The 17,934-nt window shown below is 42.3% G+C and overlaps 1 protein-coding gene across 2 annotated transcripts in view; it reads right to left on the bottom strand.

Annotated features, from left to right (window-relative positions):
- Nucleotides 1-3,881: 3,881 nt before the first annotated feature.
- LOC143298874 (anoctamin-7-like) overlaps nt 3,882-17,934 on the bottom strand; it is a 51,987-nt gene continuing 37,934 nt past the window's right edge. For both annotated transcript variants that reach the window (XM_076611878.1, XM_076611879.1), the window contains exons 20-26: nt 17,481-17,610; nt 16,358-16,491; nt 14,004-14,084; nt 12,785-12,864; nt 6,815-6,982; nt 4,934-5,062; nt 3,882-4,514 (exon numbers count right to left, since the gene is read on the bottom strand). In XM_076611878.1, the coding sequence (XP_076467993.1) occupies nt 4,511-4,514; nt 4,934-5,062; nt 6,815-6,982; nt 12,785-12,864; nt 14,004-14,084; nt 16,358-16,491; nt 17,481-17,610 (726 nt within the window). In that variant the 3' untranslated portion in view covers nt 3,882-4,510. The remainder of the gene's footprint in view (nt 4,515-4,933; nt 5,063-6,814; nt 6,983-12,784; nt 12,865-14,003; nt 14,085-16,357; nt 16,492-17,480; nt 17,611-17,934) is intronic.

The following is a 17,934-nucleotide window of genomic DNA, read 5'->3' as shown; positions in this document are numbered from 1 at the left end:
ATATTCCTTCCCCATTTCCAGGCATGAGGTGGGGTGGGTCTTGTCAAAGTCGTTGGTGTCTGCGGATTCTCAGGATCTGTTGTTGGAGGGACATAGTGGCAGTGTCCACTGTGGGGGCGGATGCTTACTCGGCCTGGCTTCATGACTAAAATGAATATTGTCATCAGTAGGGGGCTTAGTAGGCGGTGCCCTGTGACTGTTAAATCAGAACATGCACTACTCAACACCACTCAAAGTGACTTAACAGCAGAGCAGAGAAAGATAGAAAAGACCTGTTGCCACAGTTCCTATACCTTCAAAGTATTCGGTTTTCATACCATGAACCTTGACAGCATTCTGCTGTAATGCTCTGTCCCTAGACAGTATTCTGCAATAATACCCTACCACTTACAGTATTCTGCTATAATACCTAGTCACTTCAGAGTATTGCCATAGAACTGGTCATAACTCAGCAGTGTGCCGATGAAGATAACTGCGCAATGTTCTGTCGAAAGAAACACCAATTCCGGCAAACCCGCCTGTCTTCAAGTGACTGCCTGCAAGCATAGTTAGTGCTCACTTCTTTAAAATCTTCACAGCAATAGACCCTTTTTCTGCATAATTTAGCAATGAAAATAGGAGAGGGTTGTGCTCGTACTTGCTGCCATGATAAATTGTGGTAGAGAAATATTGCTTTCCATGATAAATTGTGGTTTGGTATTACTTTAAAATATAAAATGTATCTGTTCTAAAACACCTGGCACAGTAACACCCTGAAACTGTACAAACTGCATTAAATTTTGTTTTTAAAGCCAGGTACAAGTCCTTTCACAGAATGATATGAATTACAATTTATCACAGTAAGAATCAATCTATATAATATATAACAGCAGTTTAAAAAAATCTACCAAAAAAACAAAACAAAAACATAGCCATAAGATTAACAGGATAAAAAAAACATAGCAAGAAGAATGGAATGACGAAGAACATTGCAGTAGCAACAAGCACACGAAAATCAAATCCCTTCCAAAACTAAAACACCTTTGTATACATGGAAGCAGACCAAAACTGCAGAGGACATAGTATCATGTTAAGTGAGATCCATCATACACTGTATATTATTGCAAAATAAACACAAGAACACCGATCATGTCAGAGTTCTTACTGCTTTTCATTGCAAAACCCTTATCTCACCAAACACTCTTATTTTCCCCAAAAAAATACCCTGTATGAAAAACGTCCTGCTTATGTCAAATACATTTCACAAACAGTAAAGCCTTTTTTCAAGTGTGTTTTGTCCCTGACAAAACCACAGATTAACACCCACTGAGCGAGTGTACGCTATCTCACACGACAACAATAACCCGCATTTTATTATTCATGCTCAAGCAACCCAGCTCTGTATAGGTTCTCAGGCATTATCTACATACCATTTGCTGTGTATGCATAATCATACAGAAAGCAAAAGCTCTGTGAAGGAGTCAAAGAGTATTTACATTTTATTTTCTGCAGATATACATATTCAAGCACACAGGTGGTCATATCATTTCCAATCATAATATCTATCTATTTTGTGGCATCAATTCTGCTGTAAACGAGATACAGTTTAACAGACCTTTAACCAATACCTTGACTGCTAAACCTTAGTGAACTGACACCAGTATGACAAAAGTTTGAAATTCAGTTACTACTTTTTATACACTTATCGATGGTGTCAGTGATTTTGCTGAACAAAAGTAACCAGTGCCAAGAGGAAGAAATGAAACTTGTACAGAGTGGAGACTGACATCCTGACCTGTAAGCTCTGAGTGCCTCACGCGACAGACCTTCACAGACAAATATACTCAGCAGCAGCAGTCAAGGGGTTAATCTAACCATGATTTTCCAGTCAACCAGGAGAGCTGACAGAAAACGGTAACAGACAATTCAACCATAACACAAACTGGAAGAAACATCTATACATGGACGGGCGCAACAGCCGAGTGGTTAAAGCGTTGGACTGTCAATCTGAGAGTCCCGTGTTCGAATCACGGTGACGGCACCTGGTGGGGTAAAGGGTGGAGATTTTCACGATCTCCCAGGTCAACATATGTGCAGACCTGCTAGTGCCTGAACCCTCTTCGTGTGTATATGCAAGCAGAAGATCAAATACGCACGTTAAAGATCCTGTAATCCATGTCAGCATTCGGTGGGTTATGGAAACAAGAACATACCCAGCATGCACACCCCCGAAAACAGAGTATGGCTGCCTACATGGCGGGATAAAAACGGTCATACATGTAAAAGCCCACTCGTGTGCATACAAGTGAACGTGGGAGTTGCAGCCCATGAACACAGAAGAAGAAGAAGATCTATACATGGATGCAGACCACACTTCTATGGAATTCACAGTGTTCATTTCATTCCCCGATGCTTAAAAATATGCAATGTGAAAAGCAAACATAAAAATGGCGAAAAATCGCATCATTTCTTTCCAGTGTGTATGATTAAAGTAAAACACAAGGAAGTTTACTCATTAAGTCCAATAACTTTCTGAAGTATGTTATTCATTCAAATGTCCAGAACCTAGTAATTTGACTCAGAGAATCAAATAAGCAGAGTAAAAAATCGCCCAACAATTATGCTCCTCAGAAAAAAAAAAAAACTATCCTTGTTTTAAAAACTTTTTGTTGTTGTTGCTGAACCTGAGCAATATTTCAAATTTCACTAGAGTTGGCCAAATAGTGCCTGGGGAAGAAGGCATAACATTTCGTTCAATCTGTACATGCTGTTCAAGTGGGAAAGAAAAACATCTTTCAGTTCATGTGACTGAAATAAACAAACGCTATACTGATCTACACTGGTCAATATCCAGTGAAAAATCTTAACACCAACAAAGACTGCATGAGTTCAAGGCAATCATGGCAGGATGACCCCCCCACCCCTAAACCCAAAAACAATGAGAATCAGAGACCTGACTGATGAGATCTGACACAGTGCCTGCCTTGAAAACAATGCCCTTGTCATGATAAACACCAATCAGAGATAACTCCAATAATAATGCACAGCATCATCCACTATTTCATCAATACCCATGTGGTTCCTCAGTACTAAAATAACAACATTCATTATCACCATTAAAATTCATCATCACCCTTGTGGTTTCTCAGTACTAAAATAACAACATTCATTATCACCATTAAAATTCATCATTACCCACATGGTTTCTCAGTACTAAAATAGCAACATTCATTATCACCATTAAAATTCATCATCGCCCTTGTGGTTTCTCAGTACTAAAATAACAACATTCATTATCACCATTAAAATTCATCATTACCCATGTGGTTTCTCAGTACTAAAATAACAACATTCATTATCACCATTAAAATTCATCATTACCCACATGGTTCCTCAGTACTAAAATAACAACATACATCATCACCATTTCATCATCCGCCTACTGGTTTTTCAGTTCTAAGATAAAATATTCATCATCATCATTTCACTTTCAGACTTGTGGTTTTCTTCAAAGAGCCAAATATAAACTGTACAATGATCTGTGGAGCAGTAGTAGCATAATAATACTAATAACAACAACAACAACAAGAATAATAGCAGTAGTAGTAGTGGTAATGATAATAATAATAATAATAATAATAATAGCAACAAAAGTATCTATATAACAGTGCAGTATAAAGCATTGCAGAGACAAATTATATCACTTACATACCAGTCATTAACACACATGCATAAATCCGTTTCACAGAGGTGGAAAACAAAACTTCTCAATACATGTAAACAAAAAACTGGCGAAATGCAAAACAGGAAGGGGCTGGGGGGGGGGGGGGGAGGAGAGGGGAGAGGCGGGGGGAAGGGGAGAGAGGAGGGAGGAGCAGGGGGGAGGGGGCTGATTTGGGAGGAGGGGGGTTCAAATGTTAGACTTGGAGGAGCTGAGAGCAGCAGAAATTTGACACAGCGAAAGAGGGAGTTCGCTCCATGTAACATCCGGTCCTGGACACACCTGCAGCAGTCAGGGTAGGGGAGGCAATTGCGTACCCCTGTAACGTTTAGGTGACAGCTGTCTTGAAGGCAGCAGTCTTGTAAAACTTGCCAGTGAAGGTCTTCCGCAGCAGTGTCCAACATGTCAGATTTTCATGTCAATCCTGAAGTTGTAATGGGATGTCGTTCACGGAAATAAGAATTCGTTCAAAAAATGTGTTTTGACATAACAACCTATTTTTTTCTTTTCTGCCTTGACAACACAAAACCCTCCTTTTTATCAGTCAGTCAAAAATTGTGCATACCTGTCATGACAACTTATTTTTTATCTTTTCCACCTTGATAAAACAAAAATCTTCTTTCTAAAACTGTGATATAAATAACACAAAAGCAGTAAAGTTTGATGTGTAAGAAAAGACAAATTGCTGCCACTCAAGAAAGGCCGCTAGTGAAACAGATAGGCAGGTAAACAGGTGGTCCCTTGGATTAGCTGGTCTCGGTTTGTTGTCTGCTTCCATGTGGCCAAAGGCTGTTCAAATTTCAAATCTCCTTACCTGAAACAGAATGATTTATTGTGTGAAGACTGTGTGAAAAGCATGCAAAAAAGTCTGCTCATGCACACACACACACACACACAAACATACATACATATGTAAAACACATATGCATGCACACATGGGCATGATGATAAACATACACACAAGCATACAAGTATGCACATACACACATTCACACACACACATACAAACACATAAACACACACACATACACACAAATAACACTTAAAGTGGAAAGACGTTAAACTGAAGACAACACACACACACACACACACATACACACACATCTACCCCCTCCTGCCCCCCCCCCACACACACACACACATCCATCCACCCGCACACTGACCCCCACACACCAACACCCACACACACGCTACCATATATAACAAAACAAGGCTCGGCCACCATCTGGGTACCTGTAGGAAGGTGAAAGCCGATCCATGTCTGGAGAATTGGTTGTCTCCACTTCCACACTGTCCCAGGACGCACGTGCTCTCTCCTGAGGTTTGACGTCTGACGCACTGACCTGGCTTCCGGCGGTCACCCTGTCATCATGACCCCACATAGCGCCACAACACACAGCGTCACAACACACAGCATCACAACACACAGTATCACACAACACACATCACATGACACACAACATCTCACAACACATGGCATCACACAAAAAACAACACCGAACAACACACAGTACCACAAAACACACACTGTCACAACAAACACAGTGTCACAACACACATTATCACAATGTGCCACACAACACATGGCGTCACACAACACACAGCATCACAACACACAGTACCTCAAAACACACAGTCGCAACACACAACAACACACAGCGTCACAACACAGTACCACAAAACATACAGTCACAACACACAGAGTCACAACACACAGTACCACACAACACATAATACCACACAACACACAGTACCACACAACACACAGTCACAACACACAACAACACACAACAACACACAGAGTCACAACACACAGTACCACACAACACATAATACCACACAACACACAGTACCACACAACACACAGTCACAACACACAACAACACACAGCGTCACAACACACAGTACCACACAACACACAACATCACACAAAACACAGCGTCACACAACACACAGTACCACAACATCACACAACACACAGTACCACAACATCACACAACACACAGTACAACACAACACACAACATCACACAAAACACAGCGTCACACAACACACAGTACCACAACATCACACAACACACGGTACCACAACATCACACAACACACAACACACAGTACCACACAATATCACACAACACACAGTGTCACAAGCATGTCATGACCCCACCACAAGGAAAGGTCACATGAGGCAAGGCCAAAGGTCGATTAAGGTCAACGACTATGACAATGGTGTTTTATATATATATATATATATTTGGCCCAACACTCGGCTTATATCACAGATTGACATAAGTTTACATTTGGGCCAACAGCAAAGTGAGAGCTGTATTATCAATGGTTTCTCCAGTCAATGGGAAACCATTTACAGCTTAGTCTTTTGTGAAAGACTATGACTCTCAAACTAGGAGGCAAAATTGCACTGGCTCTTGGTGCTGCAGCCTTGTGGGCTAGTTGGCCTTTGGGAACCATCCCAACGCCGACTGTCCTAAAACCCTCTTGGCCGAGAGAGTGGGGATGTATTTGGGCAAGACACTCTCCACTATAATCAAATTCTAGCCCAAATAGTCGGAACAGCAGTTGCCTCCTCTGCTGTTCTGATGGTCATAGTCGGACACGACTGACTATCATATATATATATATATAGGCTCGGTATGTTAGGATATAAAATGAAATCTTAACAAAACCAGGAGCACTGAATAGTAAACATTAAATAAGTACAGCAACTTCTGCTCCTTAAAACAAGACAAAGGCGCATAACTAAGACGAAAACACAACAAAGACAAAAACACATAACAAAGACAAAAACACATAACCGTGACAAAAGAGTGTAACTCCCTGTAATAATATCTCCATTCAGGCTCCAACAAACTGGAAGAAAAGTGCGTTGCTTCACTGTAATAACAGATATCTAAAAAAGAATAAATAAATAAATGAATAAATAAATAAATAAACATGTCAATATATAGATAAATAAATAAATAAACATATCAATATATCAATAAATAAATGCTCTTTTTTTTTAAACTAAAATAATAACAATAATAGCAAAACTGTTCAAGTATGTCAATGACATTAAAATTTCTGTTGCTGTTCCAACTGTTCAGTTTCAACCTACCCTTCTTGTCGCTTTTTACGAGCTGGCTGGGTGCCAGGGTTCGCATCCCCAGGCACTTTGTTGCCCTTGGTGCTGAGGTAGGTGACGTATGTGCCACTGTCTGCCGTCTTGCTCGACATACCTCGAACACCCTTCCCGCTTTTCAGCAGTCGGCTCTTCCCTTTGCCTCTGCTCCCCAGACACAGAACAGTGACAGCAGTGTTCATCAGTTTCAGTTTCAGTTTCAGTTGCTCAAGGAGGCGTCACTGCGTTCGGACAAACCATATACGCTACACCACATCTGCCAAGCAGATGCCTGACCAGCAGCGTAACCCAACGCGCTTAAACATGGTACATTACCACAGTCTGCTTTGATAGGTTGACACAGCAAGTGACCGTTGTCAACTTTGGTACATTACCACAGTCTGCTTTGATAGGTTGACACAGCAAGTGTTGTCAAAGTTGACAACAGTGTTCATCAATGTTCCAGCAACGACTGCTCTGCGTCCAAACCGTTTGTGTGATGTGAAACAATGACGGAGACACAGATCACAAACAGGGAGAGAGACAAAATAAATAAATAAATAAATAGATAAATAAATAAACAGACAACTAATGTGGTGGTGATACAATGATGGAGACAAAGATCGCAAACAGGGAGAGAGACAAAATAAATAAATAAATAGATCAATAAATAAACAGACAACTAATGTGGTGGTGATACAATGATGGAGACACAGATTACAAACAGGCAGAGACAAAACACACACACACACACACACACAGACAGACAGACAGACACAGACACAGACACACACACACCATAATCCATGCAAATTCATGAGGTTTTTGGGGTTGTTTTTTTTTTTAGAAATGAAAGTTTTGCAGGAGCCTGTTGTATTTTAATGATTTACCATCTAATTTTCTTTCCCTTTATCATATTTTGATGCATTTACTCACTTGTTCATTCTGTTTCATTCTTTAATGTAAATGTTCCACACAAACCTTGGGAGGGTACTCAAGGCCTGATTAACACGTTGGGTTCATGGAATGGTCACATATTTGCTCCTTTTTTTTCTTTTCTTTTTTGATTTATGCTGTAAGCAATATGGCACCTTTTCCAGTTTGTTCCAGTGATACTAAAAAGAATAAAATAGAAGTAAAAATATTATGTGACTGAACATTCGTCAGGTGGAGAGACCCCTTTCTTCTGGATAACGATTTGCTGGCTGGAGTGCAAAGAAGGCATGTGAAGAGGATGTTCGCCTCGTAAGCTAGAAAGAGACCAGACACTTTGACATAACTGAGACAGTGGTCCCAGTCAGTGGACTCACTCACACACCACTTAGCAGGCTGCGCCAACGATGCAGTCTTCCGTTTGAGTGTTAGAAATGCTTTAGAACTGGAAGGTGATGACAACGACAATACTGCAGTGACAAAGTTGACAACGGTCACTTGCTGTGTCAACCTATAGAAAGCAGACTGGTAATGTACCAAAGTTGACAACGGTCACTTGCTGTGTCAACCTATCAAAGCAGACTGGTAATGTACCAAAGTTGACAACGGTCACTTGCTGTGTCAACCTATCGAAAGCAGACTGGTAATGTACCAAAGCTGACAATGGTCACTTGCTGTGTCAACCTATCAAAGCAGACTGGTAATGTACCAAAGTTGACAATGGTCACTTGCTGTGTCAACCTATCAAAGCAGACTGGTAATGTACCAAAGTTGACAATGGTCACTTGCTGTGTCAACCTATCAAAGCAGACTGGTAATGTACCAAAGTTGACAATGGTCACTTGCTGTGTCAACCTATCAAAGCAGACTGTGGTAATGTACCAAAGTTGACAACGGTCACTTGCTGTGTCAACCTATCGAAAGCAGACCTGTAATGTACCAAAGTTGACAATGGTCACTTGCTGTGTCAACCTATAGAAAGCAGACTGGTAATGTACCAAAGTTGACAACGGTCACTTGCTGTGTCAACCTATCAAAGCAGACTGTGGTAATGTACCAAAGCTGACAATGGTCACTTGCTGTGTCAACCTATCAAAGCAGACGGTGGTAATGTACCAAAGCTGACAATGGTCACTTGCTGTGTCAACCTATCAAAGCAGACTGTGGTAATGTACCAAAGTTGACAATGGTCACTTGCTATGTCAACCTATCAAAGCAGACTGTGGTAATGTACCAAAGTTGACAATGGTCACTTGCTGTGTCAACCTATCAAAGCAGACTGGTAATGTACCAAAGTTGACAATGGTCACTTGCTGTGTCAACCTATCAAAGCAGACTGGTAATGTACCAAAGTTGACAATGGTCACTTGCTGTGTCAACCTACTGAAAGCAGACCTGTAATGTACCAAAGTTGACAATGGTCACTTGCTGTGTCAACCTATCGAAAGCAGACTGTGGTAATGTACCAAAGTTGACAATGGTCACTTGCTGTGTCAACCTATCAAAGCAGACTGGTAATGTACCAAAGTTGACAATGGTCACTTGCTGTGTCAACCTATAGAAAGCAGACTGTGGTAATGTACCAAAGTTGACAATGGTCACTTTCTGTGTCAACCTATCAAAGCAGACTGTGGTAATGTACCAAAGTTGACAATGGTCACTTTCTGTGTCAACCTATCAAAACAGACTGGTAATGTACCAAAGTTGACAATGGTCACTTGCTGTGTCAACCTATCAAAGCAGACTGTGGTAATGTACCAAAGTTGACAATGGTCACTTTCTGTGTCAACCTATCAAAACAGACTGGTAATGTACCAAAGTTGACAACGGTCACTTGGTGTGTCAACCTATCAAAGCAGACTGTGGTTATGTACCAAAGTTGACAATAGTCACTTGCTGTGTCAACCTATCAAAGCAGACTGGTAATGTACCAAAGCTGACAATGGTCACTTGCTGTGTCAACCTATTGAAAGCAGACTGGTAATGTACCAAAGTTGACAATGGTCACTTGCTGTGTCAACCTATCAAAACAGACTGGTAATGTACCAAAGCTGACAACGGTCACTTGGTGTGTCAACCTATCAAAGCAGACTGTGGTTATGTACCAAAGTTGACAATAGTCACTTGCTGTGTCAACCTATCAAAGCAGACTGGTAATGTACCAAAGCTGACAATGGTCACTTGCTGTGTCAACCTATTGAAAGCAGACTGGTAATGTACCAAAGTTGACAATGGTCACTTGCTGTGTCAACCTATTGAAAGCAGACTGGTAATGTACCAAAGTTGACAATGGTCACTTGCTGTGTCAACCTATCAAAACAGACTGGTAATGTATCAAAGCTGACAACGGTCACTTGGTGTGTCAACCTATCAAAGCAGACTGTGGTTATGTACCAAAGTTGACAATAGTCACTTGCTGTGTCAACCTATCAAAGCAGACTGGTAATGTACCAAAGTTGACAACGGTCACTTGCTGTGTCAACCTATAGAAAGCAGACTGGTAATGTACCAAAGTTGACAACGGTCACTTGCTGTGTCAACCTATAGAAAGCAGACTGGTAATGTACCAAAGTTGACAATGGTCACTTGCTGTGTCAACCTATCAAAGCAGACTGTGGTAATGTACCAAAGTTGACAATGGTCACTTGCTGTGTCAACCTATCAAAGCAGACTGTGGTAATGTACCAAAGTTGACAATGGTCACTTGCTGTGTCAACCTATCAAAGCAGACTGTGGTAATGTACCAAAGTTGACAACGGTCACTTGCTGTGTCAACCTATCAAAGCAGATTGGTAATGTACCAAAATTGACAATGGTCACTTGCTGTGTCAACCTATCAAAGCAGACTGGTAATGTACCAAAGTTGACAATGGTCACTTGCTGTGTCAACATATCAAAGCAGACTGTGGTACTGTACCAAAGTTGACAATGGTCACTTGCTGTGTCAACCTATCGAAAGCAGACTGGTAATGTACCAAAGTTGACAACGGTCACTTGCTGTGTCAACCTATCGAAAGCAGACCTGTAATGTACCAAAGTTGACAATGGTCACTTGCTGTGTCAACCTATCAAAGCAGACTGTGGTACTGTACCATTTTAATATCCTATGTTCTGGGACCTGTTTAAACGAAAATTTCCACGTGTTTTGCAATGCAGGCACTTGTGACATGTTGCATGTAATTGATGCTTCTAATCAACAATTGGGCATATTACAATGTAAAATAACCAATGTAATGAACACAAACTGACACTTATCGTCTCAAACCACCATACCATTCATTTACCTTGCACGGTGTGCGGGGCCAAAAACAGAAAGAGCGGCTCTTTGACTGGCACAGACTGAATAAATGCATCATTGCAGATGATTTTTCGGACCTTGCAAGACTGCTACTCATTAGTTTAGTGACTGAATCTGTGTCAAATTGAGTACAATAACACTAAATACAGTGTTAAAAAAACCATCGACAACTGGTTACAACATCTACTAACAGTAATACTGTTTCATCTAAGCATGAAAACTGCTGAGAATTTAGAGTCCTAGAATTCAGGATACTGCAGAAGAACTTTACCACATGTGAGAATTAGAATTATTTATTTATTTACTTTTTTTTTTTTTTTTTGTCAAGGCCTGACTAAGCACGTTGGGTTACACTGCTGGTCAGGCATCTGCTTGGCAGATGTGGTGTAGCATATATGGGTTTGACCGAACGCAATGACGCCTCCTTGAGCTATTGAAACTAAAACTCTGTGTGTGTGTGTGTGCAGTGCGTGCATGTGTGAGTATACACAAGTTTTTATATTCATATGAACTTGTATATATCCTGATTTCTACTGTATCTGTGTTTGTGTATGATTTTCGATTTATGTTTGTGACGCCTCCTTGAGCTACTGATACTGATACTGATACTTTACCACAGACCATGAATCAGCTGACTGAGACAGCAGGGCTGAGAGTGCAGGTGTCAGTGCGGACTCTGATCCCTGTTACAGTGACAATGACGGTTTCAGTTTCAGTTTCTAAAGGAGGTGTCACTGCGTTCAGACAAATCCATACATGCTGCACCACATCTGCTGGACAGATGCCTGACAGCAGCATAACCCAGCGTGCCTGTCAGGCCTAGAGTGCATGCTTATATGTTTGTGTACCTGTAAGAGTGGGTTTCTTTTACAAACACAGTTATTTCCACAACAGGCTGCCAACTGGGAGCTGCTTTTGGGTGATCATCACTCGTTTCAGCCTGTACATGTGGTAATAGACTTGTGTATGTAATTTTGTTCATCTTCACTATCAAATGCCTGAACAGTTCTCTGGAATCAAAATAAATGGAAAATAAGCCCAGATTCAGAATCCCTATTTATTTTCCTTTAAGAAACAAAGACCTTCTTTTCTGCAACCCTCACAGATTTTGTGCTGCATTTTTTTTTTCATAACGCTATATTTTTCAAACCTCCCTGGCAAGGGGGAGTAGTTATTTGCAAACTCTTCTGACAGCAAAAGGCTTAAAGTGGGAATGAAATACGTCACCACATCGGGCAACAACTTGTTAATCTGGAAAGAATCAGTCTTTCTCCTTCATGATTCTGTGATCTGCAAAGCAAGGTCTGCGTGGACATGCTCGATACACTAAGTCCAGTAGATGAAAGCACAGCACAACCACTCCTACAATCCCCTCCCCAATCCAATAAAAAAAAACCGAAAAAAAACCCCAAAAAACCCACAATAGGAATAACACATAGGTGGGGGAGGGGACAAGGGTGACCATGTGTGGGTTGGGTGTGTATCTCATGTATTTTTCTTTCTTATTGTATGTGTGTGTGGAGGCGTGTGGGTGGGTTGGGGAGGGAGGAGGGAGGGGGGTGAGGGTAGGGGATGTTTGTTTTTTTCAGCAAGTGAAGAAAGCCTCCTGTTGAGCACTAAAAAACAAAAAAAGAAAAAAAAAAAGAGAAAACACGTGCTCCTCGGACTTGCATAAAACTGAGGCCACAAAGAAAAAAAAATAAAAGAAAGAAAGGAATAAGACACAGAACACTCACGAGCCATCCGCAGGGAAAAGCTGGTGATAGTCTGTCTCTACTTCGGGCTCTTCCAGCTTCTTCAGGATCTGATACTTCTCCTGTTCTCATCACCACGTCCATTTCACACACACACACACACACACACACACACATACACGCACGCACACATACACACACACACAAACACACACAAACACACACACACACACAAACACACATACACACACACAAACACACACACATACACACACACACACACACACACACACAAACACACACACACAAATATATATTTCATATACAATATGTATATATACATAGAGAGAGAGAAAGAGAGAGAGATGAACAGATAGATAGATAAATAGATTAACAGACAGACAGACAAACAGATAGACAGACAGACAGATAGATAGATAGACAGACAGGGTGCACGCCTAAAGTGCTGCAGCACCTTGTAGACTGAAAATTATGGCACTTGACAAGACTGTGCTCTCCAAACTGGACCCCGGGCCTGATCCATCTCCCCTTCAGGACGTAAGCCAACAGTTCGCTGACCTCAACACCCAACAGTCCTTTGGGTGAGACGACAAACCGAGGTCCTGCTACAGCATGTACTTAGCGCACATAAGAGCCCATGGCAACAACAAGGGTTGTCCCTGGGGAAATTCTGTAGAAAATTCCGTTTCCATAGGAAAACAAACAAGCAATAACAAAAAAAAACCAAAAAAAACAAAACAAATTGCAAGCAGAAAATGCTAGAAAACAATGGTGGCACTCTCGGTGTAGCGAGGCACTCTCTGCCTGGAGAGAGCAGCCTGATTTTCACACAGAGAAATCTGTTGAGACAAAAAGACTAATACAATACAATACAATACAATACAATACAATACAATGCAATGCAATGCATTACAGTGCAATACAATACAATACTACACACTACCATTCAATACTAAACAGTACAATAAATACAATACTATACTATACGATACTATACGATATGATACGATACAATATAATATGATATAATAAAATACAGTACTATACTATACAATACAATACAACATGATACAATACAATACAATATAATACAATACTTTTCAATACTATACAATACAACACAACACAACACAACACAACACAACACAACACAACACAGCACACCACAACACAACACAACACAACACAACACAACACAGCACACCACAACACATCACAACACACTACTACTTTTTCTGACCCTTCTGATGGCCAGCCGGACAGGGGCAGGGACATCAGGGATCACGTAGGCTATGATGTACTTCAGGGCAAACACAATGTGCTGAAACAAACCACAGAAAGCATGCACATACGCTCACGGGAAAACACACGTGCGTATGCACATGCGCATGCATACACACGCGCACGCACACACACACACACACACACTCACTTGTTGCACATTCAAAAAACACCATTATAACTGCAGAAATTGATAACCCATGGGAACAAGAACACCGTCTCTTGACTTTTTTTTTTTTTTTTTTTTGATCCATTGGATCCAGTGTTCAATATATTGTCGTTTACCATGGAGATGTTTTCTTTTTGGTTTTTATGTTGTTTTATTTCTCACGGAGAAAGCTGAGTGTCATGATCATGTGAAAGGCTGTGTGAATGTGAAAGGCAAAAGTTACAGATTTCTTAAAGTCCTTTACACTGATACTAAATAAATGTATGTACTCTGTTCAGAATCTGAATAAATTTCTACCACAAGCAAATACCCCCACCCCCTCCCCCCCTTCCCCAACCTCAATTCTAACCTGTGCAAATGTCCCATGTCACCTGCACAAAATGTCCACACTTGCCTGCGCAAAATGTCCCCTCTTACCTGTACAAAATGTCCCCTCTCACCTGTACAAAATGTCCCCTCTCACCTGCACAAAATGTCCACTCTCGCCTGTACAACATGTCCCCTCTCACCTGCACAAAATGTCCACTCTCGCCTGTACAAAATGTCCCCTCACCTGTACAAAATGTCCCCTCTCACCTGCACAAAATGTCCACTCTCGCCTGTACAAAATGTCCCCTCTCACCTGTACAAAATGTCCACTCTCGCCTGTACAAAATGTACCCTCTCACCTGTACAAAATGTCCCCTCTCACCTGCACAAAATGTCCACTCTCGCCTGTACAACATGTCTCCTCTCACTTGTGCAAAATGTCCCCTCTCACAAAATGTCCCCTCTCACCTGTACACAAAATGTCCCCTCTCACCTGTACAAAATGTCCCTATTACCTGTACAAAATATCCACTCTCACCTACACAAAATAAAAAAATATCCCTCTCACCTGTACAAAATGTCCCCTCTAACCTGTAAAATTGTCCCTCTCACCTGTACAAAATGTCCCCTATCACATGTGAAAAATGTCCACTCTCACCTTCCCCTCTAACCTGTGCAAATAATGTCCCCTGTCACCTGTACAAGATGTACACATTCACCCGCCCAAAATGTTCGCTCTCACCTGTATAAAATGTCCCCTCTCAACTGTCCAAAATGCCCACTCTCGACTGAAAATGCCCAGTCTCACGTGTACAAGTCCACTCTCACATGTGCAAAATATCGACTCTCACCTGTGCAAAATGTCCTCTCTCACATGTGCAAAAATGTCAACTCCCACTGACCCCTCTCATCTGTACAAGTGTCCCCTCTCCTATTTACATAATGTCCACCCTCAACTGTGCAAAATGACCACTCTTACCTGTGTAAAGCATCCCCTCTCACCTGTGTAAAATGCCCCCTCTCACCTGTGTAAAATGCTCCCTCTATGCCCCCTCTCACTTGTGTAAAATGCCCCCTCTATGCCCCCTCTCACCTGTGTAAAATGCCCCCTCTCACCTGTGTAAAATGCCCCCTCTCACCTGTGTAAAATGCCCCCTTTATGCCCCCTCTCACCTGTGTAAAATGCCCCCTCTATGCCCCCTCTCACCTGTGTAAAATGCCCCCTCTCATCTGTGTAAAATGCCCCCTCTCACCTGTGTAAAATGCCCCCTCTTACCTGTGTAAAATGCCCCCTCTATGCCCCCTCTCACCTGTGTAAAATGCCCCCTCTCACCTGTGTAAAATGCCCCCTCTCACCTGTGTAAAATGCCCCCTCTATGCCCCCTCTCACCTGTGTAAAATGCCCCCTCTCACCTGTGTAAAATGCCCCCTCTATGCCCCCTCTCACCTGTGTAAAATGCCCCCTCTTACCTGTGTAAAATGCCCCCTCTCATCTGTGTAAAATGCCCCCTCTCACCTGTGTAAAATGCCCCCTCTATGCCCCCTCTTACCTGTGTAAAATGCCCCCTCTCACCTGTGTAAAATGCCCCCTCTCACCAGCGCAAATGTCCCCTCTCACCTGTGTAAAATGCCCCCTCTCATCTGTGTAAAATGCTTCCTCTCACCTGTGTAAAATGCCCCCTCTATGCCCCCTCTCACCTGTGTAAAATGCCCCCTCTTACCTGTGTAAAATGCCCCCTCTCACCTGTGTAAAATGACCCCTCTCAGCAGCGCAAATGTCCCCTCTCACCTGTGTAAAATGTCCCCTCTCACCTGCCAAAATCGTCCCCTCTCACCTCAAAAGCGAGGACGATGATGAGTTTCCCCGTGGTGCTGTAGCCATCCCCCCAGGTGGAGGTGAAGCCCAGGATGAAGCCGCTGGAGATCACGCCCACAAAGTTGATGAACAGCAGAATGTTGAACCACATGCCTGCACAGCAACGGCGCATGTATGGTTTTGTATTTTATCGTATCACACTCTTTGTCACAACAGACTTCCCTATGTGAAATCCGAGCTGCTCTCTCCCCAAGGTAGAGCGCATCACTAGAGTGCAGTGCCATCCCCATTTTTTCTTTCTTTTTCTGCTTGCAATATATGGAGTGATGGCCTAGAGGTAACGTATCCGCCTAGGAAGCGAGAGAATCTGACTGCACTGGTTTGGATCTCCGCACAGTCGCCAGTATTTTCTTCCCCTCCACTAGACCTTGAGTGGTGGTCTGGATACTAGTCATCCGGATGAGACGATAAACCGAGGTCCTGTGTGCAGCATGCACTTAGCACAAGTAAAAGAGCCCATGGCAACAAAAGGGTTGTCCCTGGCCAAATTCTGTAGAAAAATCCACTTCCATGGGAAAACAATTTTTTTTTTTTAACTGCAGGCAGGAAAAAATACAAAAAGATGGGTGGCACTCTCAGTGTAGCAACACACTTTCTCTGGGGACAGCAGCCCGAATTTCACACAGAGAAATCTGTTGTGACAAAAAAGAGTAATACACTACACTACAATACAATACAATACAGAACAATACAATAAATATATTTGTTTTCCTGTCAAAGTGGATGTTTCAACAGAAATCTGCCAGAGACAGATTTGGTACAAAACACCATATGCCTGCACAAAACAGTTGCCAGTCAAAGGAGTGAGCAATTATTCACAAAGCTGAAAATAATGTCCATGCACACAACGGAAAGATGTATGTGACTGAACCCCTTTTTGCTGATGACAGACCCCACTGACCTCTCCAAACTGACCACAGATTTTTTTTTTTTTAAATACCAAACTGACCACAAACTGAACTTCCACCCCCTCCCAAACTGACCACAGAGTAAAAAAAAAACAAAACAAAAAAAAGAAACCCAACTGACCACAGAGTGACCCCACCCCCACCCCCCTCACTCCATCGCCCCTCCATACTGACCAATGTCCTGAGCGATTTGGGCCATTGGTCTGCGGTACCACCAGAGCAGGCGTCGGGCGTCCACTCTGAGGTCAATCAGGTTGGTCAGCAGTGCCAACAGGGGGGCCAGGGGCAGGGAGATGCCGAACAGCTGGACACAGGTCATCACCACACGCTCTTTGAGTCACCCCCACCACGTGGTGATCATCATGATGGTGATGGTGATGGTTGGTTGGTTGGTTGAGGATGAAGAGGATCATCATCACACACACTTTGGGACACCTCCACCACAAGTGGTTTTGATGATGATGATGATGATGGTGGTGGTGGTGGGGGTGGTGGGGGTGGTGGTGGTGGTGGTGATGATGATGATGATGGAGGTGGTGGTGGTGGTGGTGGTGGTGGTGGATGATGATGATGATCATGGTGTGATGATGATGATGATGATGGTGGTGGTGGTGGTGGTGGTGGTGGT

This window comes from Babylonia areolata, chromosome 24 (assembly GCF_041734735.1).
Source record: "Babylonia areolata isolate BAREFJ2019XMU chromosome 24, ASM4173473v1, whole genome shotgun sequence".
Classification (NCBI taxonomy): domain Eukaryota; kingdom Metazoa; phylum Mollusca; class Gastropoda; order Neogastropoda; family Buccinidae; genus Babylonia; species Babylonia areolata.
Note: the sequence above shows the minus strand (reverse complement) of the source record. Positions and strands in the feature narration are given on the sequence as shown.